At 37.9% G+C, this 25381-nt stretch overlaps 1 protein-coding gene across 2 annotated transcripts in view; it reads right to left on the bottom strand.

The window, feature by feature from the left end:
* The window catches only part of NEBL (nebulette), a 255027-nt gene that overhangs the window by 177334 nt on the left and 52312 nt on the right, over window positions 1-25381 (bottom strand). For both annotated transcript variants that reach the window (XM_082754542.1, XM_082754541.1), the window contains exon 3: window positions 3398-3482. In XM_082754542.1, coding sequence (XP_082610668.1) covers window positions 3398-3482 — 85 coding nt within the window. The remainder of the gene's footprint in view (window positions 1-3397; window positions 3483-25381) is intronic.

The following is a 25381-nucleotide window of genomic DNA, read 5'->3' as shown; positions in this document are numbered from 1 at the left end:
TTCTCTTGTCATGTTATGTCAGCATGACAGGTTGGCAACTGATGCTGACCTTAATGGATTCTTGATAGAGGACCCAGGACTGCAATTTAAAACGCTGTCAATTGCTGCTTAAACGAAAATCAAAACAACAAATTTACAAAAACATGCATCTTTTAGGTCATACAAGATTTAATGGTGTTTTCTTTACCAATTCCTCCTGCTTAGCTATTTAGGATAAACAATACCTCTAAAGCTATGGATTTTTAAAAGATGTTTGGAGTCCACGGTTGTGCCTCTTCAAAAATTAAAAGCCTTAAAAATGTTTACTTAGAAACTAGAAAGCAGCTATTACTGTAGGAAAGTATTTCTTTTTACTCAGAAGTTAACGTAATTTTTATGTTACCTAACACAGAATTTGTTCAGTCCCGAATTGTCACTGCATTGGCAGGAGATTCAAGCAGCTCTGATGAATATTGGAAGGTAGTAATAATGTGATTCTATCCAGCCAGCTTTGGTTTCATAGGAAACACTTTTCTTGAATCATGTACACACTTTTTTTCTACTGCATAGCACTGTAATAGAAGGAGACCTGAACAATGTAAAATTATGTCTCAAACATCTGTTTCAGCTGGGAGTCTTGCTACTTTCTCTGTAAAGCTTAAGGTAGGACAATGGACAAAACAGCCAATAGGGCTGATTCAGGATGGCAATTTCTCTGTACTTATACTCTTCAACTCTTCAAAGTATTTTAAAAAATTAATCAGAAGTTACAATTTTGTGGCAAGATTTAAACTAGAATATAGAAAGTCCTTGGATCTTAATTTCAGCATTAAAACAACATGAAGCAATACCAAGGATGCAGATGTCATGAAATGTCATGGACTTTCTTCCAAGTAGATCATAGTAGATTCCACTGTAATTTAGTACTATATTTGCTAATCTTTTCACTACCTAAAGAGGCACCTTTCAGAAATTAAGGTTTTTTTCCCCATCTCCAAGTTTTGAGTAGATCCTTATCGAACATTTTATGCCAGTGCAATGGGAACAGCTTCAGCAAGTTTATGCATAAACAAATTCCAAGTTTCTCGTTGATGAAGGTACTGTTTATCCAGACCTAGAACAACAACAGACCTAGTCAACAACAACTTATCAACAGAGAACAACACCAATACAAGTTTCCTTCCACAAAGCACCATGTCACCATGTTTCAAATAGGGTAGGAAAAGCAGTTTCTCCTGTGGGCTCCAGAAGCAGACAACTCTCCTTGTCTTATGCAACATTTAGCCAAGATAAAATAGATACAAGTGCGTTTGGAAAGTGTGAGATACGTAGATGTACTAAGCCCATTATGTATTGGGATACGACACAGCCCTTACTACCTAAGTTTTAATTCAAACTGGTACCTATGAGTTGAACTCTATAATTCCCTGAAAATTCTCAACAGCCCCTAGTCCTTCAGAAGGATTACCACAATAACTGTGGATAAAGTAGACTGATTTAAGAAAATGTATGCTTATTAAATGAGATTCTAATCTGTCTGGACTTCATACAGGAGCATTGTCTTCTCTCTAAACATCCAAACAGGATTCCCCTATTCATACTTTTCTAACCAAATCCAAACAAGCTCTCCAGTTAAAGCATAAATGTTTATAGAAAACAGTCCTATTAATATACTTTTGCCAGTATATTAATATACACTATATAGAGCCACTTTCCTGAGGACCTTATAGATTAAGACTCCTGGTTCATGTGGGAGTCAGGGTACAAAACTGTAAGCCTTCACAAAAGGTGTGAAATCATCTCAGCTTTGTTCACCAAGGGCTCCAGAGGCAGCTGAAACAGCTGAGAGGAAGTCAGACAGCTTCTCTTCCTCTCCACATATCACTGAAGATCTGTCCTCAAATTAGAGCATAGCTCCTGTAGCTGAATCCTTATAAAGCCCCATCAGGCAAACTCACCTATGGTGTACATGGTATTCTGGATATAAGCACAGAGATAGACAAGGGCAAAGCATACATCCAATTACTTTAAGTTTTTGCCTGAGATTTGTATATATCCATCTGCATATGTATGCACACTTGTGCTCAGACACACAAGACAATCCACTGAATAACTGACAGAAAGAGCAGTAAAGTGTTCCTATTCTCCTGAATCCAATCATTTTTCATCAAACCACTAGGAAAAGAGTAGACTTAAAGTTTATATTATTTTAAACAGACTTTTACAAAATATAGCTTACACATTCCTGTTAACACAATGTAAACTATGGTACATGGAACCACCGAACTACAAAACAGTGAAGTAAACTCCACTCTATAATCCACAGAAATCCAAAAAACTCTCCTTCTTCTTGATGGTAGAATTTCACCACGAACAAATTTTGCTTAACCTTAAGATCAACAACCACAATGGCAAAAGGTAAAGATTTTTTTAAAATTTATATTGTGCTAAATATCTGTGCTGATATTTCTCTTTAGCAGTCCTTCAACGTGGCCCATTAATCTACAAAGTTCTCAAACAAGAAAGCTCTTAATGCCTCCTGTCTGTTTTACGCCCCACGCTTTATTGCATTAATAGACAATAGTAATTATCAATTTATAATGAGAGATTGCAACTAAATCCAGAGTAAAGCCACAGTAGAAACAATTAACTTTCACCAAATAAAATAGAATCAAGTATTACCAATTGCAATTTGGCCATAGCCAGGCCAATTTCCAGTGTCAAAAGTGAAACACTAGAAAAGAGATATTTTAGGGGGAAAAGATCAAATACTAAGGAATTAATATCAATTAAAAATGTATATTGTGGACTACTGGGTTACAGTCATAAGCAAATGTGATGTTTGGGTAACAAGTCTTCATTGCTTTTTTTTTTTTCTCCACTTTTTACCATTTAATTTCAATATTTTATTAATTTAGGTAAGTTTCTATTTATAAATTTTTTATCACATCTGGCTTACAGAACGCTTCATATCTGAGTTCACCAGGACATAATAGATCCATAAATGGATCACTCAGTCAGGCTTCTAGATGTTTGCTAATGACAAATTAATTGTTTGCTAATCACACAGCTTTGAAGTTTGATGTAAGCTAAAAGTGACAGTTCGTCTAAGGCAAATGAACTCTCTGGGTTCAGCTATTAAATTTCAAACATTAAAAAGTACTTAAAGAGATACTTCAAATACTATTGAAAATGAGAGATTTCAGTGACATCAATGGAGTTACAATTGCATGATAACTAGCCTAAGTGAGATTGGACATAAAACCCTAAGTTTTATAGTGTTATTTTGACCTACAAATATTACTTCCTGTTAGAGTGCTACTACATATCAGTATGAAGAAATTAATACTACTTCCAAAAACTACAGAGAGGTGGGGCTGGTAATCTAATAATGAAACACGAGAATTACTTGATTTACCTGACTCTGCAATTCACTCTGTTGCTTCAGGCGAAGATTTTCTGGTGTATCAGCCACTGTAGTGAAGGACTGCTTTGGGTAATGTCTAAAACAAGAAGCACAAAGCCAAAGGGTAAATATTTACACATGATAGAAAGTCAAATGCATCCCAGCACTGTTTCCTAGACTGTACAGAACTATTTCAGAGTTTACTGAGTTTGTGATAGAAGTATTTAGTCTAAAAATATTGTGTCAGTCATGCCTTGCAAACACAACAGGAATGAGTTCCTGTAATAAGTCTAAATACCACCCATCATCCCGGCCGCTGTCTATTGAGACCAACAGGACAAAATTTGTTTTCAATAAAGTGAACAAAAGTATGTTTAACTGCCCTTTCTTGGTATAGTCATGTGATGAATGAAGACTGAAGTAGAATGCCTTAAAATATAAGTGGTATATATAAATTCAAAAGTTCCATAAATGAGTACAGATGGAGTAGCATGGTGTCTTAAATCCATTAGTGCAGAAACCTGAGGGATCAAGACAGGTTATACCGACAATCCAGGTACAGAAGGTCAAACACTTTAATGGTAAATGTGTTGATACACTGTTGTGTATAAAAGAAAAATCATATCTACTACCAAAGATTGCAATGGCTCAGGACTGCAATCTATTAGTCATCTCTTTTTTGATTTGAAATTTTACACCACTTTAACACATTCCTACTATTTTCTCTGGCATTTTAGACATCTTTAATAGTAAGACCCTAGTCATCATACTTAGATTTCATTTACAGAACTATGATTTATTCATTTTCATAGATTTATCCTGTAACCTTACTGCCAAACCAAAAGCTATCTTATAGGAAAGACCAACAAAAGAAGGAAATAACAACAGTAGACAGGCTATCCCAAAAGACAACATGAGGCAGAAACATTTTAATGAAACTGATTCTTACTAATTTATTTCCAGAACCTTCAGCCTCAAACCAAAAGATTCAGCTTACAATTATGTGAGGCACTCACGCATTCAGTTACCACTCACAGCTTCTCATGTCTGTCAGCTAATCCATTTGTGCCTCTAACATTTCAGAGGTAAAACAAAACAGGCATAGCATTTTAGACACAATAACATTCGCAGCTTAATATCTGCAGAGGGAGTAAGCAGTAAGTAAGAGTCAAAAGACTGAGGACATACAGTATTAACCTGGAGTTTGCCCACGGAAATGTTTCTCTCTAATATGTTCTTTCGGAAACTAGTTCAGTCTCTACAGCTCCATTAGAAAATTTCTCTGCTTTGCAAAGATTATATATATTTTCAATCAAAACTGTAAGTTTCGTTTTCCATTTACAAGTCTTATTTCCATGAAGTGTGTGGTTTCATAGTTAATTTTTATCTGACAGATGGAGGACTAATGACACTGCACGTTTAAAAATTTAAGGTGAAATACATTCCCACCAGTCATTTGTCTGGAATAGCCAACATCACTGAAAACCAGAAAAATAAAATCCCAGACGTGACACAATCCAGCCAATTCTTCTGCAGCTACAGTCCTCCCAAGCCCACCTAAGCTGTAGCTCAGGCCACAGGAAGCAGTGTTTCATTCAGCCCATGTATATGCTGAAGGAGGCTGCTGCCTGTCTTCCTCCCTTCTCAGACCAGGGGCTCCCCATGGCCAGGTGGTGCCAGGGAGCTGAATGGCTCAGTCACAGCTCCAGCAGTGCATGGGGAGACAGGACTGGGCTTTGCTGAGGGCATAAACTGGAATCAGCACTTGCATGAAGCAAATGTTATCAGCACAAGAAAGTGCTGAATGCCTTGGAAGAGGCAGATACTTGCAGAAGTGAAGTTTTCTTCCCCTTTATTTCACCTCTTCCCTCATCCTTCCTCATTTGGTATAGAAGAGAAAGACAAACGCCAGACTGGCCACAAGGAGGGCCATGAGCTCCATTTGGAAAGCAGCAATGGACAGATGGAGAAGGCAATGAGCCACCTCACAGTCAGGGTTTGCTGATATCCAAGGAAAATTGTAGCAATGAAGAGTGCGCAGTATAAGGAAAGGCAGCCTCAGATATCCGTAGATAACTCATGCAGACAGCAGAATCCCTGCCCCTGAAATATCAACTGCCACACACATGATTCAAGAACAATGTTAGGCAAATGTCGAATGCCAAAACCATTCCCATAAAGTTTCATAGCACTGCTTTCTATTGTGGTTATGTACTATGACCCTGGTAGCACAATCATGACAATCAACTGTACTCATCCCCTTTAACACAGGAAGCACAGAGCAGGAGACAGCTCAGGTGGCTTTTTTTTCTTTTTTTGCCTAGTCCCCTTGTGAATCCATGTAACACTGAAACAGGTGTCCAAGTCACAGCCCTCAAAACCTGCTGGCAACAGCAGCAGAGGTGTTTCTGTAAAGCTAGGCTCCCAAATTATCCTCGTCTTTATTCTGAAGCATATGAGAGTATACTTTGTCCCTATCCTACACCAGCTTTTATCTCTGATCATTTGCAAATCAAATGGTTTGTTCCACAATTAGTATTCAGAAACTCACAAGTATTTCAACAATCAGAGCAAATCACTTGGGCACTGATGTTATCTAAGATCGTTACTTATTTTAGAAACAGTAGCTCCATATTTCAAGTGGAAAAGATATTCTTTGTCTTGAACAAGTGGTGCTTTAGTATGCTTCAAATGACAGTGAAAACTGATTATATCAATGAAAAGTATTTACACTTGAACATGGAAGTAAATAAATAGTATTCATGACAAAATGAAAAAACTGCTGAAATTGAAATCAGCCTTTAAACTGATCATATTAACCATTTATCACAATGTATTACTGTGATTAAAAAAAAGAATCATTTAGCAAAATTAAATTAGCAAAGTATTCCACTATGGGCTGTCATTTTAGCTGTAGCTGATTTATGAAACCACCCACATGGTTTATCAACCAGAAAGACACGGTTTTATATGCATCCTTCTAATTTATGGAAATTCTTGCCTCCAAACCATTAAAAACACTAGCATTAAATTTAAATCCCATCTTCAGCATTCACATATGTTTTAAGCTTACTGACACTGTGTCTTCAGAATCACTAAAAATATCAGTAATTAAGATATTATATGAAAACTATCTATGATGCATTGTAACGCTGCACAATTTTGACTGAAATAGAAGGTTTGTTGAACACAAATGTTAAAATGATCAAATCTGCTTCTTAACTATCAGATTAAGACTATACCACATTTCATTAGACGGGTCTGAATAGGGTGAGTAAATGGATGGCAACGGCCTTGAACTCACAGGGCTCACAGCCCCTGGTAAGCTGTTGCTCAGTTTCCCTTTGTCTGAGGTGACGTCTGAGGAAAAAGCTGAGAATTGCTTAAAGAGGTTGATGTCATGCCAGCTGCTTAATAGCAGTGTCCAAAGGATTTTGTTTGTTTGTTTTAAGCCTTTGTTACTAGTCTAAGTCTACTTAGCAATATGTCTTACCACACTAATGCTATTAGGATTAATCCTGTATAAAGACCTATACAAGAAGGTCCAGAACAAATCAGTATATACATGATGGTGCTTCTGCTATGTACTGCATTGCTAGCTTCTGCTTCACAGCCTGATAAATAAATTAAATCACAACTCTATCTCTGACTGTATGAGAAAACACCTTCACTTTTGAGATTTGGAAACAATAATAGCAAAACCTTCAAGAATTCAGAAAATTACCTAGGAAAGTTTCTTAGCTTTTCCACTGATGAATCATAGAAAATTTCCCAACTACTTGTTAGGCTTTCATCAGCTTTTCCACACTTTCAAACCAACAAAAGGAATAAAAATATGTTCTGAAAGATAATGGGATGAAGATTCAGCTTTCCCTGTTCTGAAAAAGGTCAGATTCAAAGTCTGAGATAAATTCAAGCCTGTTCTGAAATTAACATGTTCATGCCTCGTTCTTGCTCATTCTGATTTACCCAACATTTAAGATATGACTAAGAGATTTTTTGTGAGTGTATTTTCTAACTGTAATGTTAGCTGTCACAGTTACAGAATTACAACACTTAACTAGATTTCTGTCAGGTTATCTCTTCCCCTAGAATATCTATTCTAAATTGTCCACAATGTACAAATTGTGATATCTTTCAAACAGAGAATATCCACAAGCTACACAAATGAAAACTATTTACCTTCTGCTAAGAAGAGGGACAGCTCTATCAAATCTTTTCAGAATACCAATTACCATCACTGTCTGTCACATCAGGCTATACCTGTCCTCTCCTTATTTTTGTTTCTAGTTCTTCTATTTCAAGTCAACTGTAGAGGACAAGGAGGTTAAGAAAAAAACAAAAAACAAAAAAAAGAAAAAAACAACAACAACAACAACAACAACAAAAACACTTGTTTTCAGTTGCGGTAATGCAGACTGGAAAAAATAAAAATTAAAAAAAAAAAAATGAAAATTAACGAAATGGAATTAAACCAATATTACAAGAATTACAAAAAACACGCAGACTGCTGTGTGTTTTCTGAATTCAGCACAAAAACACAGAGGAGAAACACAAAGCAGCAATTAACTTTCATATGGGAGACATGAGAAGAAATAATTTACCTAGAAAAAGGAGACAAGATATTAAGCTCTCCTCAGCCAGCAAGTGTTTAAACTGGCAGCTTACCCCCAGGTTTGAAGACTCAAGGGACTACTTTCCACTCCTTACCTTGAAACCATGCCATTGCAGGGAAACCTTGCCCATGGCTGACTTCTTGCTTCAACCTTCTTGTTCAGTTGCACTTCCTCCTCTGAAACTCTGAGAGGGATTTCTCTGGGTTTTCTGTTTTGTTTTGAACTTTCTGTACAAGATCATTTATCTTTAAAATATTATAAAGTCTTTTGGATTAGGAATAATCTAAGTAGTGGGTAACACCGTTTTGGTACTGCAGAACTCAGGCAACAAGGCAGGCAAGGAAGGTTTGACAGCTCTCCACAAAGGACAAAATTCTTTGTGGCTTCTGGCATCTGCCCTGCTGTATGAAGAATAGGCACTCTGGCTGTGATTCGTTTGCTTTAGAAAATAATTTTCCTCTCTTCATCTTCTATTGTTCAAGGGATTGCTTTTTGACATACTTAATTTGTGCATCTGTATTTCTTATTTGAAGTAGAAGAGACAGTTGTTCCCGTATGCCCGCTAAATACAAGTTCATGCTTATGAGAAAATTCCCCTAGAGAGGTGACTTTGGATTGGTTTGCAGGAGATTTAGAAGAGAGGGATGTCCACAAAAAAAATGTTAGCAAGGATATCCTATCTGCTTGTTGGGGTAAGTCAACCCTCACAATCCTCACTTCTGGAGCAAGTGAAGGGCCACGTATCACTCTACTGTAGAACCAAACCCATGTTGCACGGCTTTGTGTTACCAGCCTCACATTTGATACCTTTTCACAGAGACTCGTATCTAGGGCTGCCTAGAAAAGTTAGGGTTAGGGACCACATTAAATATTCTGACTGTATTTGGCCCCAAGAAACAGTGTCTTACTGTCCTCCAGCTAGAGGCTGAAAAAATGAAGCTTTTAACAAAAGACAGCAAGGCAGAAAAATGATCACTACATTTCAGAGCAAACAGCATAAAAAATTGAATAGCCAGTCCTAATATCAAATTTCATGGCTCTTACAATTTGAAATTCCATACAGAAATTCGAATGCATCAAAGTAGTAGAATGGCTGTCTCAGCAAATGCAAGGCATATGATGAAGAACATCTGAAATCACAGGAGTGGACTACTTAAAGAAATCTTTAAAAATACAACAGAAGGGATACGCAGGTCACGTCTAAGAACCTTGCCATATGACAAAAAGAAATGGTTTAGTGCAGCCAGCTGGCCTCCAGATTTAGGGGGAAAAAAACTAAAAGCCCAGCACCATGGACTTTAATAGCAGAATTCCCAGAATTTTCACTGTAGCCAAGCTCTAACTTTTCAAAAATTTTCATTTCAATATAGCTATTCCTCAGCTATATTGATAATTCCTCAGATGCCAATGCTTGGGGGAAATAAATGAATCTTCCTATCTTCCTATCACACTGAAAGCCCTGAGCTATGCAGGAACCCCTATTAATGGACACTGACAGCAGATTAAAAAGTGAGAACTATTGGAGCAGGATCCACAGAGGATCAAAAAGTTCAGGGAAGGAAGAGGGAGCTCTGGCAACACAAAGTGAAAAACAAAGACGTGACTGCAACAGCAAAATCTGTAGAACACTGGAAACCTCTCAACAAAAAAGACACACACCTTATATCATTTGCCAGTGCTAGACTGCTACCGGGATTACAGGCAGTGAGTTTAAAGCTCACCTGGGTTAATATATTACCTATACACAGAAAGCTCCATAGGTTTGTAAGAAAATTTTTTTTTCTAATATTTTAAGTGATCACCAGTGACACATCGAAAGGCTGATACCTCAAAATTTCCAAATACTTCCCCATGGCATGACTGTTATTATTTCTTTCAAAATATCCATGAAACAAAACCCCATAAATGCAAGCAGGAAAAATCACAGTCTAAAGCAGAGTTTCTCAGTACCTTCACTTGCTGATTTACAGCAGCAAATCTAGTATGGTAAGCTAACACATACCAACATCCACAGCTGTTATGGCTGATGCTGTTTTATCCCTTCAGCATCTCTTTTAAGAACCCCAGTAATATGACACAGAGATGCCACAAAAGCAGTATGCAACGCACAGGTCCAAATGCTTGGTTACTTCAGCATAGCCCTGACATGCTGTATATTTATGACACCTGTACAGAGCTGGTTTGCTCAAATTCTAGGGTTGACTGGGGTATAATTCATGCCTCCAGCAGTGACAAATTTACTTACAAATTTCCTAAATTTTCCTATCAATTACTCTACCAGCAATGAATAGGTATCTCAAGCAGCATGACACTGAAATATGCAAGTAGCATCTAAATTCTGCCCTTATGTGATGTGTGCACTTTTTTATCCCGTAATTCTGATATTTTTTTTCAAGTAGTAAGAACTTTTATGCCAAAAAATTACTCATATAAATGCTTTCTCTGCTTACCACAAGCCACCATCTCTGTACATGGCCAACTGCAAGGATTCCCACCTTATATATCAAAACTACCAAATCTTGCTGGGTTTACAGGGGAATGTTTTGTAATTTCCTTTCTTCCACATACTGTCATTTCATCACCTGATTTCTAATAATAGGTGTATATATACTCAAATCATTTCCATAAATCTTCTTTGGTTAACAGAATCTTTTTTGATTCAGTGAAATGTGTCAAAGACTATATAGGTGATTTATTTAACCATTTCCTTACCTAAAGGAACACTGTATTTATTACATGAAACAGCACCTTTACAACTACAGTTGCTTAAACAACATTCTTTCCCTATGTTCCAAAACCACACCTCATCTATTCCTATCCTTCATACACAACAAGGCACTTTTAATGAAAAGTCATCATTACCTCAGCCTGTCAGACTTACAATGACCGACTCTCTCTGTGCTTGTATGGCAAGTCAAGCTTTGTCATGACTGATGAAGGACACGAAAAGCCCACCCAGCAGCAGCAGTTTAAGACACGCTAGAAGTGACTTCTTAAAACATTAACCAACAAGGATTTCAAAAGATGTGTTTACATCAAACATCATGATATTAACAAACAAAATACATAAGATAAAAACTGCATTCACCATACAAATATTGGAAAAATATAGGCATGGCACTGCAACGTTCACAAAGGAAAATTCTAGGGGTAGTAAACACCACAACCGTCTGGTGTAGGATTTTGTATAGCCCTATGTGACTGCAAATCCTGAGAAGCTGATTGTAAATCAAGCTCAGTTACAGGATTTGCATCTTACTCTCATCATGTCTGTGCTGAAACATCTATCCAGTCAGGTAACATTGGTTAAACATTTTCTATTAGCAGAAATTAAAGTTTCTTGAAGAATATCCAAGAGTCTGGGCATTTTTGCCTGGAATTAGAGTCCCATTCAATTGATGAATGTAAAGAAAATGGTTTCACCCCTGAACTATTATTTTTTCTATTCATTGTTATTAATGCTTTCTGCAGCATCCCCATGCTTAGCATTCAAGATAAAGCCAAAACACTGTACTTGTACATGTTTGTCATGCTGAGGAAATCTTGCCAGTAACCACATCTTATAAACAGGTACTTAAGACAAGATCAGGCATTCAAAAGCTCCTAGATAATAGGAAGTACCCAGTACATGGACTGAAATGGAACATCTAAATGGACATCAAAATTTAAAGCTTTCTGAAACAAAGTCCATCTAGAAGTGGAATACAAGCAAAACTTGAATCTGTCCTAATTCCACTTTTTTGTCTCCCAGGTTTTCAAATGCAAAAAGTATGAACTTTCATTGTAAAAGAATTAATGGCAATAATCTATGACAGAAAAACATCAGAGATCAAGAAAGAGTGATTATCTACTGCTTACTGTATGTATTAAGCCTTCAGTTCCAAGAAAATAATCAACTGAAATAATATTTGCTACCAAAAATATTAAATTTACATGTATTCATTGAAAAACTGTTAGTTTATATATGAGTAGATCACAGTTGTAATGTAACTGGATTACAGCTGTTGTACTTCTAAAACTGAAAGAAGACAACTATAAATAAATAAATAAACCCAAAACCTGGGAAACAAAACATGGACTTTTTTTTTCTAGTTTCCAGCTTCCATGTTTTCTACTACATAACTCCTCTGTGTAAGCTGACTATTTTTAATTTTTTTTATGCTTTTCTTTGCTTCTTTTGCAAAACTATAAAGCCAAGCTACATTAGACAATTCATTGGTGCTTCTGAATTTCAAATTTATCCTTCCAATACATTGTAAATAGGGACACTAAAAGCCACCTGGAAGACAGAATTGCTAGAAGGACATCATATTTCTTTTGACCTTGCAGAAATTACTCTTTAGATGGCTATCAGCAGGATGGGAAATCTAAGGACCCTAAAAGCCAAAAAGTTATCTGCTAAGTCAGCTGTTTCCCAAGCACGACTGAATGACTTCAAGCACTACGGGTGCTCAGCCATCCTGAAGTGTTTAGCCATCCATGTTATGTACTACTACCCTTCAGAGGGACTGCTTCAGCAAGTTACTACAGAGGCAGACCTAATAAACAGTAATCTAAGTAACTGAGGTGTTATTAAAAAAATGGGGGAGGAGACCAGAAGGGAGATGGAAACAACTGGTTTTGAATATCTTAACACCGTTACCTCTTTAACTGTAATTGCAGTGCTAAGTATTTTTTCCTGTTAAACTGTGCCAACACCAGCAACTCTAAGCTAGCAGGGAAAAAAATGTAAATTAAACAGAATTATGTTTACATGTGTATCAGAGTAAAAAATGGAAAACCTATTGTTTTGCCAAGTGAAAAATGACAAAATCAGTTGGGTAGAGATGCCACTCTGTTTTTACATTTCTAACAGGGTTGGCAAATAATAGTAGTAATATACACTACTATTACACAACTGTACAGTTGATTAAAAAAATAATAATAATCCATTTTTCTTTATCTTTCAGCATCAGAAATAAAGAACTTGACCTGTAATTCATAGCAATTTTATATTTTATTTATTTAGAAATTTCCTCTTTAGCAGGGCTTGTAGTTGCATTTCTTGTAATACAGCAGAAATTTCAAATCAGTTAATACTGCAGACAAAAATCCTTGAGAAAATGTGAATCTGCATTGTTTTATTAAATAACACATTTCTAATAATTTCAAAAATGTACTACTTTCTTGTTCACATGCTGTAAATTTTAAGTATGTTATTTGTACAGTTTTATGAACTGTCCCTGTTGTAATGTATCCACTTACATAAAATGAATATTAGAAGCACAAGAATGCAAAAGTTTTATAGCATGTAAGATTTCATATTATGGCACATTTACCTTCACAAAATTATTTTATCATACATCCAGATTTTGCTCACAAATGAAGAATACTTTCAGTAAAGTCTGTTTTGTCCAATTCTGCTGAAGCAGTAACAGCATATAAAAGCTAACAGTGTAATTTTCAATGTAAATCCTTAGCAAAAGTCACAATGACTGACAGTTTTGGAATAGGATGTCATATTACACAGAAGATATGGTCTCTATGTACCAAATGCTAAAGCGTATGTACTCAGACCAAACTACAGATGTTTCTTTATTTACTGCGACAAAGCAAAACCAGGTAGCATATTTTCACATAATATCTTTCAAACACCCCCAGAACTGCTGCATACATTATGCTTTCTGTTCCTTATGGACTGTTAACTATTTTCACAATAAACACATAGAAATTCTCCACCAGTATTGCTACAAAACTGTACTTTCCCCTTTATTTCCTTGTTGCTTTCTCTATTTTCTCCCTGTTGAAATTATCCTGCCACCCTGAAAGTATAGGAGTTGATGTCACAGTTATTCATGTTTTCAGCAAAGACTTGGGCAAAAGAATAAGTTTGAGGTAACTGATAGAGCACGAGCTTTCTCATCACTTTCTTGGTCATAAATCCTAAATGACACAGACACACACCTTGTTTTAGAGACCAAAGCAACTGCACTGGATGCCATTTGGGGTGACTTGCACAAGTTTCCACACTGTTATTCAAACAACCAGGACCTGATGACATCTCCTGAGCTTTTCATTCCCTTAGCCTGAAGACCAGCAATCCTCACTGTAAATCTGCATCTTTCAGCAACTTCAGATCAAAAGGCAAAGAAACCTCTTCTATCTCTTCCCTGGAAAGAGAACAGCTGCTGAATGACTGCTGATATCCTAACAAAAGAATCTCTTAAGATGTAAAATATTCCCCCCAAAAAAATATGTTAGCTGAATTAACATACATGAGGTACACAAACTATTTCTAAGTTAATTTAGAAAGGCAGCCTTCCCAGAGCATACACCAAGTATTTTAATTACCAAGAAAAAGAAATGTGGAAGAAAAAGTAATTTCCATGAGCTATGTAAAAATTCAACCTATACAAGAGAGAAGATGCAATGTCACAGTGTTAGATTAAGTACAAAAAAGTGAATTATGGAATAGGCAGAGAAGAAAGGAAGTCATCTAACCATAGAAAAAACAGGTGACATACATAAGATGAAACGAAAAATGAAAAGCTGGTGCTTCAAATCACACAGCATAGCTGTTAAATAGCATTTACACCACAGGAACACAGACAACCTGGGAGGGAATTCATAGTCATGAAAAAAAAGTAAGTCAAACATCTCCCAGTTCTCTTCCTTATGCTTAAATGCTGCAGACAGGTCACAAACCTGGCAGATGTCACTATCTGGTCCCCCTTCTACACCCACTACTAAATTCCTGCAAACACATCAGCTATATATAGCCAGAACCCTCAAACACGGAACTGAATCCATTTGGAATACAATGGAAGACATCTTTATGAGTAGGGGATAAAGAGAGAGAGAATAGGAAATGGAAAGCACACTATATGTAGCTGCTATATTTAAGTTCACAGTGACACGGTGTTAATAGCTGAACCTTGTTCATAAACACCTAAGATAGTCTCATTGTTGAAAAACTGTTAACTGTACTGTGCATGACCAGTACTACCCCTTTTCCCTGATGGCACAAAAGAAAGCTAAGCCATTAAACGATCATCTTAAGTTAATAAATCAAGGTTGCAAGACCATAGAGATTCCTTTAAATTTATGTGTGTTTTTTTTTTTAACAGGTAAATTATTTCAGAACTCTCTGTTTTTCTTTTGCTATTTCAGTACAGTGTTAATGATCTTCTCCCAAAATTTTGTTCCAATTGCATACAGATTATTAGTAGAAAAAATATTCACAAAAGCAAAAATACAATACTTATTTTATAAATATGAATAAATAAATAAATAAATAAATAAATAAATAAATAAAACAGGAAATAATTAAATTACTTAAAAGCAACTTTAACTTAGTTTCCACAGAATCACTAGCTCTTCTAATTGGTGTTATATTTTTTTCTACATATTTACTTATCATCTTTGTACACAGTGAACCAGCCAACCCTGTCTATTCATAGGAACTAGAAGCACATTTCCACCAATTTCTTTCAGCTCATCGAGGAAGAATCCTGAAGACTCTGAAGCAGTTCAGCAACTCAAATCACCTAAGTGCGAACCCACTCACTTCAAATCACTGTTAGAGTGCATGGCTGCCTCTATGGAATTGTTGTAATTTACAGTAAAAACATTTCAGATTCCAAAAACTCTGTATTTTCTGTATAATAATTCAAGAACTAGTGTAATATTTTAAAGCTCAAAGAGCCATACATCTGCCAAAACTAGACCTCTCTGCAAATGTCTCTGATATATATCATACTTCCTTACTTGTATTGAGATTGTTCCTGGGGGCTGCATATGGACCTTTAGGCTCTGAGTCTACAACCAGACAGGAGCGTGGAGTGCCTTCCACAAATAGCTTTTAACACAAGAACAAATGCACAATACAGAAACAGTTTCAACGTTCAAACTAAAGCACTTCCAAGTGCTTAAAGCAGTTTCTAAGCATCTGCTTAGAACTAGTACATTTCTCAAGTCTGCAGAAGAGCACAGTTCTGCCATGCTCCTTCATATGTTTCTCCTCCTGCACCAGCACATTTGAGCCTTTGCCTAAGGGAGTTCTGTTTGCATTTTCATCAAAACCCAGAGACCAAGATTTACAAGGTGTTCAGCCACATCACTTCCTACTCAAGGTGACGAAGACCTCACTTGAGAAAGCTGAGGCCTCTGTGGAACAGATCAGCGGCCAGGAAAAGCAAAGGGAAAACCTCTGCACACCGAAGCCCAAGTTTGGTAAGCATGTCAACCAAGTGAAAACTGAAATATCTGGATGACAGTTGCCCACACTCTTTACTTGATGAACATCCTTAGTTTCACTGAAATCCAAACAGTGAAAAGCCATGACTGAGTCCAAAGTAAGTACCCAGGAAAATATAAACAGATAAATCATGAGCCATAACTTTGGTGAAATAAAAAGATGTCTTTGAAAAAAACTCGAGTACATACTGAATTAATCTGGCTTTGTCAAACTTGTTAAAAACATGCACGCTGTGCATTGCTCACTGGTGAAAGACTAAACATTCTATTTTGATGGGAAGTTGGATATATTATGAAGAATAGCTACAGAGAATACTGTCAGCAGAGCTGTTTAAACAACAGAATTTCTGCTCTGTAAGAAATAAAATGGAAGAACACAGCATAGCTATTGTAGCTGTTCAGAATTTAAAGTGTATATATATATTTACATTTCCCATGGAAATACTTTTATGTCTTTTTTAATTTATTTATTACTCTTTCATACAAGCCTTTTAATGTTTTTTCATGTCTTTTAAGGTTCTTTCATTTTTTATAAATGAAGTTGAACTTGGAGCCCAATCTCCGGGGGTTTCTGGCTCAGACACAATGTCTAGTCTCCTGGTTCCAAATCAGTCATTAAAGATTGATGAGGTCCTGCTCTGAAAATACAACTGATTCATGAGCCTAAAAGCACGGGAGATACGTTTATTGAGGTTGCCAGGTTGACAGCTATGGATTCAGGCACCCAGACTTAAAGGCTACATCTGTGCTAGTAAATCAAAAAGCATCTAGCAACATTCTCTAGCACTGAGGCTAGCTTGCATGGAGCAGCCTACAACAACTGGTCAGCTTCCTCACTGTCCCAAACAGCATCACCACATCTAAATGGCCTAAGGAGAGAAGTTCACTTGGCCATGGTCAGAATTATAACAAGGAGTTGCCTGGGAAAGAGTAACTAGCACAGGCTAAAGCTATTGTGCCTGGCATCAATTATCAATTGAACAGTGTAGTCACCTGAATTCAATACCACACTTTAATTTGCTGGTACAGATGAAGTATAAGAATCCTGGGTAGCATTGTTGTATCACTGAACAACCAGCCTCTGCTTTCCAGACAGATTCTTCAAGAATGACTTCTGTTCTGGCATTTTACCAGTATCAATATAAGCTCTTCAGTATGGCTTTTCTGAACCTTCTTGCCTCTGTTTCTAAGTCACAGACCCAAAGAAGATTTGAGGCTACACAGCACCTCTGAGAATTGTCAAAGCACACTCCACTTGAGCAGGTTGTTCAGGATAATAAACTCTACTAAATACCTCTGAGAACTCCACAGCATGTCCCAGCCACCTCACACTGTAAAATCACCCTCACATTCACCTTTGTGGCCCTTCACTTCACTACAGTATTTCCATGTCTTTCCTGCAGCGGAGAACCCAGCGCTGACCCAGCGCTGGACACAGCAGATGTGTCCCACCAGGGGAATAGAAAGGAAGGATCGCCTCCCTCCAACTAGGGTCAGTACTCCTCCCAGCTCAGCACAGAAGGCTGACAGCCTTTCTTGCTGCAAGACTGCACTGCTTGCTCACATCCAACTTTTTGTCCACCAGCAGCCCCAGAGCCTTTTCTGCCAAGCTGCTTTCCAGCTGGTCAGGGCCAGCCTGTACTGCTGCATTATTCCTCCTGCATAATCCTATGAGGGGATTATTCCTCCTCAGGGGCATGACTTGGCATTTCCCTATGAGTTCCCTATCGAGGTCCTTCTGGATGACAGCAAGGCCCTCTGGTGTAGCGGCCACTCCTCCCAGTTTGCTGTCTTCTGCTAACTTGCTCAGTGTGCACTCTGTCCCATCACCCAGGCCAGTAGCGAGGCTATTAAATAACACACCTCCCAGCATCATCCTTGGGGCAAACCAGCCATCAGCAGGACTTTGTGCCACTGATCATGACCCTCGGAGCCTGGCAGCTCCGCTAGTTTTCAGTCCACCTCCCAGCCCATTTATCTAGCCCATACTTCCTCAGTTTGTCTCTGAGGATGGTATGGGAGACTGCCAAAAGTCATACTAAAGTTGAGATAAGATGTCATATATGGTCAAAAACTTGGATTAGAAATCTCTATATAAAACTAATCTTCCTTTACACAAGGAAAAACATCAATATTGAAATATTTTCCATCAAGATTTCCAAATTATTTTTTTCTTTTTTTTTTTCCTTAGGAGCTAACTTTCCAAGAACCAGGAAAAGTAGTATTTTTCTTTTTTCACCCTACCACTAAGTGACAACCATACTCCTATGGGAATGCTAGAATATTTCCTCATTCGTATCTTAAATTTAAGACTAAATCAATGATTCCCTTCTGTGTAATCTGTATTTCATTGTCTGTTGCAATTTTTCAAAACCCCCAAATAATCCAGAATTCCACTTAAAGGACAGAGTAATGACTCGTTCTCACAGTTTCCATCTGCTTATACAAATGTTCACAATCTGACTTCACGTGTACAGTGAGACAATGCACCAAAGAGCTAACAGACTATACAGTTTACTCATACAAACAAAAGATAAAATGGCAGAGATTACAACAGTAATGACATATTGTTCAAAGACATATAAAGGTATCTACCCTTCTCTTTACAAGTGGACTTTCTGAGATGCTGTTGCCTTTTTTCTCTGATGTCCAGGATCAAAATTGAATATTATATATTCATTATGATTTAAAACCTTAGTTTTCTATTAGTGGTTTAAGTAAGAAATAAAAGGGAAAATAAATTTAATATTTAAAAAAACTTCCTTATGGTCACTAGGTTCTTGTAACTAGTGTGCTTTAATACTAAATTTCCCCCTATTGAGAACTCTGATACACAAACCTTGTAATTTTTTTTTTGGTCCCCAAAAGCAATGACTGCCAATTAAGGTCAAAATACAGCTGCAATAACCTGCAATAATAATAAGTAAAATCAGTGGCAAGATGAGGAGAAATCTTTCCAGTGGCCAGCACTGCAGCTGGCCAGGGAAATGACTCAAACTCTCTCAGTGCCATTCACTGCTTGTCCCTTTCTTCTGTCACTTGTTCTCTTCTCAAATCCCTACTGCTAAACTTCTGCCTACTGCTTGTTGGCTGAAAGTGTTGGGAAGGAAACAATAAATGAACAAGGACTCTGACACGCCAGAAAAGGGTTCTGTTTCCAACAATAATTCTTGTAAAAAGGGCCAGCAGTACAGCTAAGCATATGTACAATTCTCTCTATGTGGTGCTGCAGACAATGATAGCCTTGCATATGTCCCATGATAGGTTACTCCACCACCAGCCTGCCAACAGATGGAGGCAGAAAGACATACCAAGGTGGCATATTGATCACTAGTAGAGAAGAAGGCTCAACCATCTGCCTCCTGCTACTTGCATGACAATGCAAGCTGCGGTTTAAAACACCCAGTCTTGCAGGATAGCCTAAGCCCTCTGCTCACACCCTGCGTGGGGCAATGCAGCTTCTCTTTACACTGGAGGACACCTGGGGCTGCATTAACAGGAACACAGCTAGTAGATTGAGGGAAGTGATTATCTCCCTCTGGCTAATACTTATTAGGCCACATCTAGAATTCTGCAGCCAGCACTGGGCCATCAATACCAGAAAAACAATAAACAGGAGTGAAATCAACAAGGTCTACCAAGATGGCAGACCTTGTTGGCAGGAGCACTTACCCCTTGAGGACAGCCTAAGCAGTGCTTACTCATACTGGGGGAAAGATGGTTACCATTTCAGCAATGGCATGAAATTCAACAGGGGTAAATGCAAGGGGTAGCAAAGCTGGTAAAAGGGCTGGATGACATGTCCAGTAAGGAGGGGCTGAGGACATCTGGGTTGTATAGTCTCCAGAAAAGGAGGCTGAGAGGCAGCCTCATTGCTCCCTGCAGCCTCCTGAGGAGGTGAAGCACAGAGGGAGGTGCTGGTCTCTGCTCCCTGGGAACCAATGGCAGGATGTGGAGGAACAGCACAAAGCTGCACCACAGGAGGGTCAGACTGGATATAAAGTAAAATTTCTTTACCATTAGGGTGGTCAAACTCTGCAACAGGCTTCCTAATGAGGTGGCTGGTGCCTCAAGCCTGACAGTGGGCATCTGGATAATGCCTTTAATAACAGGCTTTAACTTTTGGTTAGCCCTGACATGGTCAGGTAGTTGGGCTCGATGATCTTTGTAGATTTCCAGCTGAACTATTCTATTCTAAATGGTTTTGAGGAGATCTTAGAGAAGCTGTCCAACAGCTGCAAGAAGTTGGAGAACTCCAACAAGGAGAATCAAGAAAAAAGAGACAGGCTCTTCACAGCAGTGCCTTGTGGAACACAACAGACACTGGGCATAAACTGAAACAGATAGGTTCAGGCTGAATATAAGAAGAATCTCTTCCACCATGAGGACAGGAAAAGATTGCCCAGAGAGGTTATACAGCCTCCATCTTTCAAGATGTTTTCAAGACCTGACTGATCATAGCTGACCCTCCTTTGAGCAGGACATTCTGAGGTCCCTTCAGTCTGAATTATCCTATCATCCCATAATAGCTTCCATTCACGTTTTGTAAGGCAGATACCTTTGAACTGAATTGGTTCTTTCATTGTAGATAGTAGGGTCCATATTCAACAAAAGTTAGGCCCCTTTGGTAAAATCTGAGTCTCACTTCCTGTTTGAACTAAGTGTAGAGAATGCACTTTCTAGCATCATATGATGTACCCCAACACAATGGAAGAGGAAATATGTATTGGAATAGGAAATGTACTGTGTCTGTGTAGTAGCGATTTCCTTGGGTATCAAAGACAAAAGATGGACAAGCAGTAACTAAGCTGAGCACAAAAAACAGTGCAGAAGTTAGGAGATACCTGCACCCCAGCTGTTCTGTGATTTCACTTGTGAAGTCAGCAGTGAGAACTTATTGATATATGAAGCATTTGTACATGAAGCACATTTATAAGCATGTGCCTTAATCCTCCCTTTTAGAGTGAAGTTGAACAAAGCACATTTAGTGTAATAAGAAACAAGCTCAGTAAATGTGCTACAGAATACTCACACATTCGTGTGCCTGCACAGTAGCCCTCACCATGAATTTTGGCAATGCACAGGGATGGGCTAGTAAAAACTTGGACAAACAACTGAACTGGAAACAGGGAAAAATTTGCAAGGTCCTTTACAAAGCAATGGCCATTTTTAATGCTTTCCCAGATGACATCAATTAAGTAGTCTTAAATGTCAATTTTACCTTGATACTGGATAAGAGTATAACCTACTCTTTTGTGGGTTTTTTTTGTTTGTTTGTTTGGTACTGCATTTCTTTCTTACAACACTGCTATGTTATATATGTACACACACACCTACAAAATATTCCACTGAGATCCTCACCATTCAGAAAGCACTGCAGCCACAACTGACTTTGAAGGAAGTGAAGGTGGCCCAGAGTAAGAAGCAGCTGGTCCTAATGAATGCAAGCAGCAGGGGCTGTCACCAGTACAGAAGGAAGCTGAACAACCAGGTCAGCAGATGAAAGTGGACAGTCTGCTGTATCTGACTGCAGCTCAGTCCTAAATACCACTGAGAAACACTTCAGTAGGAATACAGAATAGCTTTCCACTACTTTGCATCCCAGTTGAACTTGGCTTTAAGACCCGTTAAGACTTCTCACAACAGTCCCTTGTAGACTAGTTGATGTGAAAGTCCTCACGGGACCAAAATCTGGAAGCCTAAACCATTGGATATCTGCATGGCACCTTATTTATTTCCAGTAACACATGACCCAGATGCCAGTGAAGGGCAAAATACTAGATACTAGATACAAACAATAACGCAAAGACTAAGATGGTGAACAGTTAAAATAATTAGCTCCACAAATGAAAGAGTTCTTCAGTTATACTCTGCTTTGAATGTGGATCACATATCTACTATAATTAAGAGAGGAAATTTTCATAACCGCATATTTATTGACCTCTGCTGAGACAGGAAAAAAATGATGCAGCAGCATTTAAAAACACAGGACCTCTTTCAAATGTAACACCTATATACATGTATGTAGCTAGAAGAGGAAACACATTATCTCCTGTCTTTGGTCAACAGCATAACTTTAAGTTCCACCAATTACTTTTCTATTTATTTCTCCAGTGAGCCTGAGAGCATGGACCAGGTAATGGATGTAATTCTGAGATGCACACTCTTGCCAAACCTGACCTAATCCATATTAGCCTTAGCTACTACTTTCTAGTTAAAGCAGCCCTGTGTTTTCTGTTTCCTTTCATTCGATTTGATCAGTCCAATTTGAGCTTTGCCTGTTTTTAAAAGACAGATTTTACATAGATTAGAAAACTAACCTTCTGCTGAGAGGCTGCTGTTAGTCATCTGAACTGAGAGCATACAAGGAAATCTGGATGGGAAAAAGATGGTAGAACAGAACTATGACAGAATTTATAGTTGTTGATCTGAAAAAAAAAAAAAAAAAAAAAAAAAAAAGATGGAAAAAGATGGGGAAAATTATGGTCTAAAATAAAATTTAAAAAAATATTGTTTCATAACCGCGGAAAGCAGAGGAGAGCAGCTAGAGAATGGGCATAAATTCTTTTATTTCCTGCCAATGCACTATTAACTGATACAGTGACAGAAATAGATGGAAAATAGGTCAACATAGAACAGAATCCCTACATTGCTACCTTTTGCCAGAAGGAAAGAGGACAGGATGCTCTTTTAGAAACACATGATGCCATGAAATGCAAGCAAAATACAAGCAAGTCTCTTGTGCTTTCTAGCATACAATCTGCCCGGAAATGTCAAGAAATACAAACATTACTATATATCTTGGTCACTGGGAAAGAGAATACACTTATAGATCAATGGAAACCACTCCCTGATTTATGGATCTCATATCCCTAGTAATACTTCTCATAAACATCATGAGTCCATATGGTGTCCAAGTGTTAGATTTTGTGCTTGATTTAGCTAAAAGATATTTAAAACAAATAATACAAGAGCAAAAATGTTCCTGTGCAATTTGGAGGCTTCCCCAGTAACTCCTGCTTAGATTAGCCTCAGGAATGAGCCCTTTATGATTCAAGTGCATTAACTTAGACCTAAAGAACTTCCCATGTAGAAAGTAAGAGCAACAAAAAGCATTTTATTCAAAGCTCCTCAAAAACTCCTGCATGGAACTGCAAACCAGGTCTGTCTGGATTTTTTTTAGTGATACATACCCTTAGTAAGGTGACCATTCACTGCTCTGAAAAGGCCTTACTACACAGCTCACAGCTCTGACTAAACAGCCTGACTTCCGCAAGGGGACAACAGCAAACCTGGGAAAGCCAGCAGCACACAAACAGTGCAGCAGAACTCACTAATATAAAAGAAAAATAAAGGTGAGACAGAAAATAAAGGAGGCAGGGGACAGCCATGCCAAGAAAATAATAAAATAATGCACATGCATGCATAAACACACATGCAGAGTTTCATAAACATAAAATGACAAAGGAGAAAAAGTAGAAAAGAGCAAATTAGTAAGAAAAAATATGGCAGAAGCAACAAAAAGCTACATTTTGCTGTGGTTTAGAGAAAATGACTCAGCGTTCTGTGGGCCTAAAGTACAGATTCTGCTAAACTTTATACATCTCTGGAGATATCGATTAGGTTAGAAATCACAACTACAACAACTGCATAGCAGGGGAAATTACTCCCTCACGACTGCAATCAGGAAGATTTGCTGGGACGGAAACACGGAGGAGGGCATGATCACTACCTTTAATAAACAATAGAGCTGGAGCAGGAGCTAGAAGAAAGCGTGTCATTGTTAGCATGTGTCTGCTTGCTGAGCACAAAAAGGAGAGAGAAAAGGAAAGACAGAAAACTGTCATAAAAACTGTCAAAAGCTGATCTGCAGACAATCACATAATAAAAGTCAGAATATGGAAAATGGCTATTGACTAATAACTCACTAGCCAGCATCTATGCAGAAAGACGGTAAACAAATACACAGAGCTTTTTTTGTTTTGGTAGGTTTTTGTAATTGCTTTGGGTTATCTTTTGTTTGTTTGTTTGTTTAAAAAAAAAAAAAAAGAAAAGAAAAACTTTTAGACTATTTATTTGGTGATAACTGATTATTGCCTTTAAAAGGTGTGAAGCAACAAAACAATTGCAAACACGACTACGCTCTGCTCCCAAAGTAAACACCTGTCAGTTAGGGCTCAGCCAAAGAGTGGTCCTACTCCTCTACAGAGAAAGCATGGCATGATGGATTCTTAGTTTACTTCCTGGACATAGTACATGTATATCATTCGCACTTTAAGGTCAATGAAAAGAAACAACAATTTACAGTGCTATAGCCTACAGCCAACGACTGCCTAGAAGTAACATTTTGCCAACAGCTCCCCAGTGCTGATACTGAAAACAATCACCAACAGCTTTATGCTTGAGTAAGAAGCAACTTAAAGCACCTGTAGTGGTTACTCCTTACTCATGCTTTCTTCAGCAAATACTTAACAGGCTCTGCTAATGGGATTGTGCCAAATTAATCCACTCAGGAAGCAGTCTGTAGCCTCCACTGCATAGGGCCCAGACTGCTGGGCCTGGAAACTGGCCTGTGGCCTTGTGAAACATGAACCACAGCAAAATTGCCAATGAGGAATTAGCTAAAATGAAGAAACCTGAACCAATTACACAAACACCTCAGTAAAAATGTGCAGGTATGTGTGAGTTCATAAAATGCAGCCAATGCATTATTTTGGTTCTGGAGATGAGTTTCCTCTTTGGTCTGAGCTGTGGCCTCAAAAATCTAGTCATGCAGTAACCAAAGATGCAGTGTGGATTTCTCAGACTCCTTACCCGTTTCACTCTCAAACTATTACACACAAAGGATGCAGAAATATTACTGTTATTAGGAGTAGGGGTATTTTAAATTTGATTAATCTTGATTAGATAAAGTGGTTATGGGTATTATAAACTCTCAACAGTCAAAAAGGTATCAAATCAGAAAGGCACTAGAGCAAACATACCACATTCCTAGAATCAATAAGCAGGTAGCTGGGGAAAGGTACTAGTTTTCAACTCATATTTTTTAGCACAACAAACACTTTGAAGTGAATAATACAAAAATTTGCAAGGTAGTATACAACTGAGATTCTCTGCACAGGTTTCTATATCAAGAAGCAAAACC

This window comes from Aythya marila (genome assembly GCF_965140915.1).
Source record: "Aythya marila genome assembly, chromosome: 2".
Classification (NCBI taxonomy): domain Eukaryota; kingdom Metazoa; phylum Chordata; class Aves; order Anseriformes; family Anatidae; genus Aythya; species Aythya marila.
The sequence above is the reverse complement of the archived record's forward strand: the minus strand, read 5'-3'. Positions and strand labels throughout refer to the sequence as shown.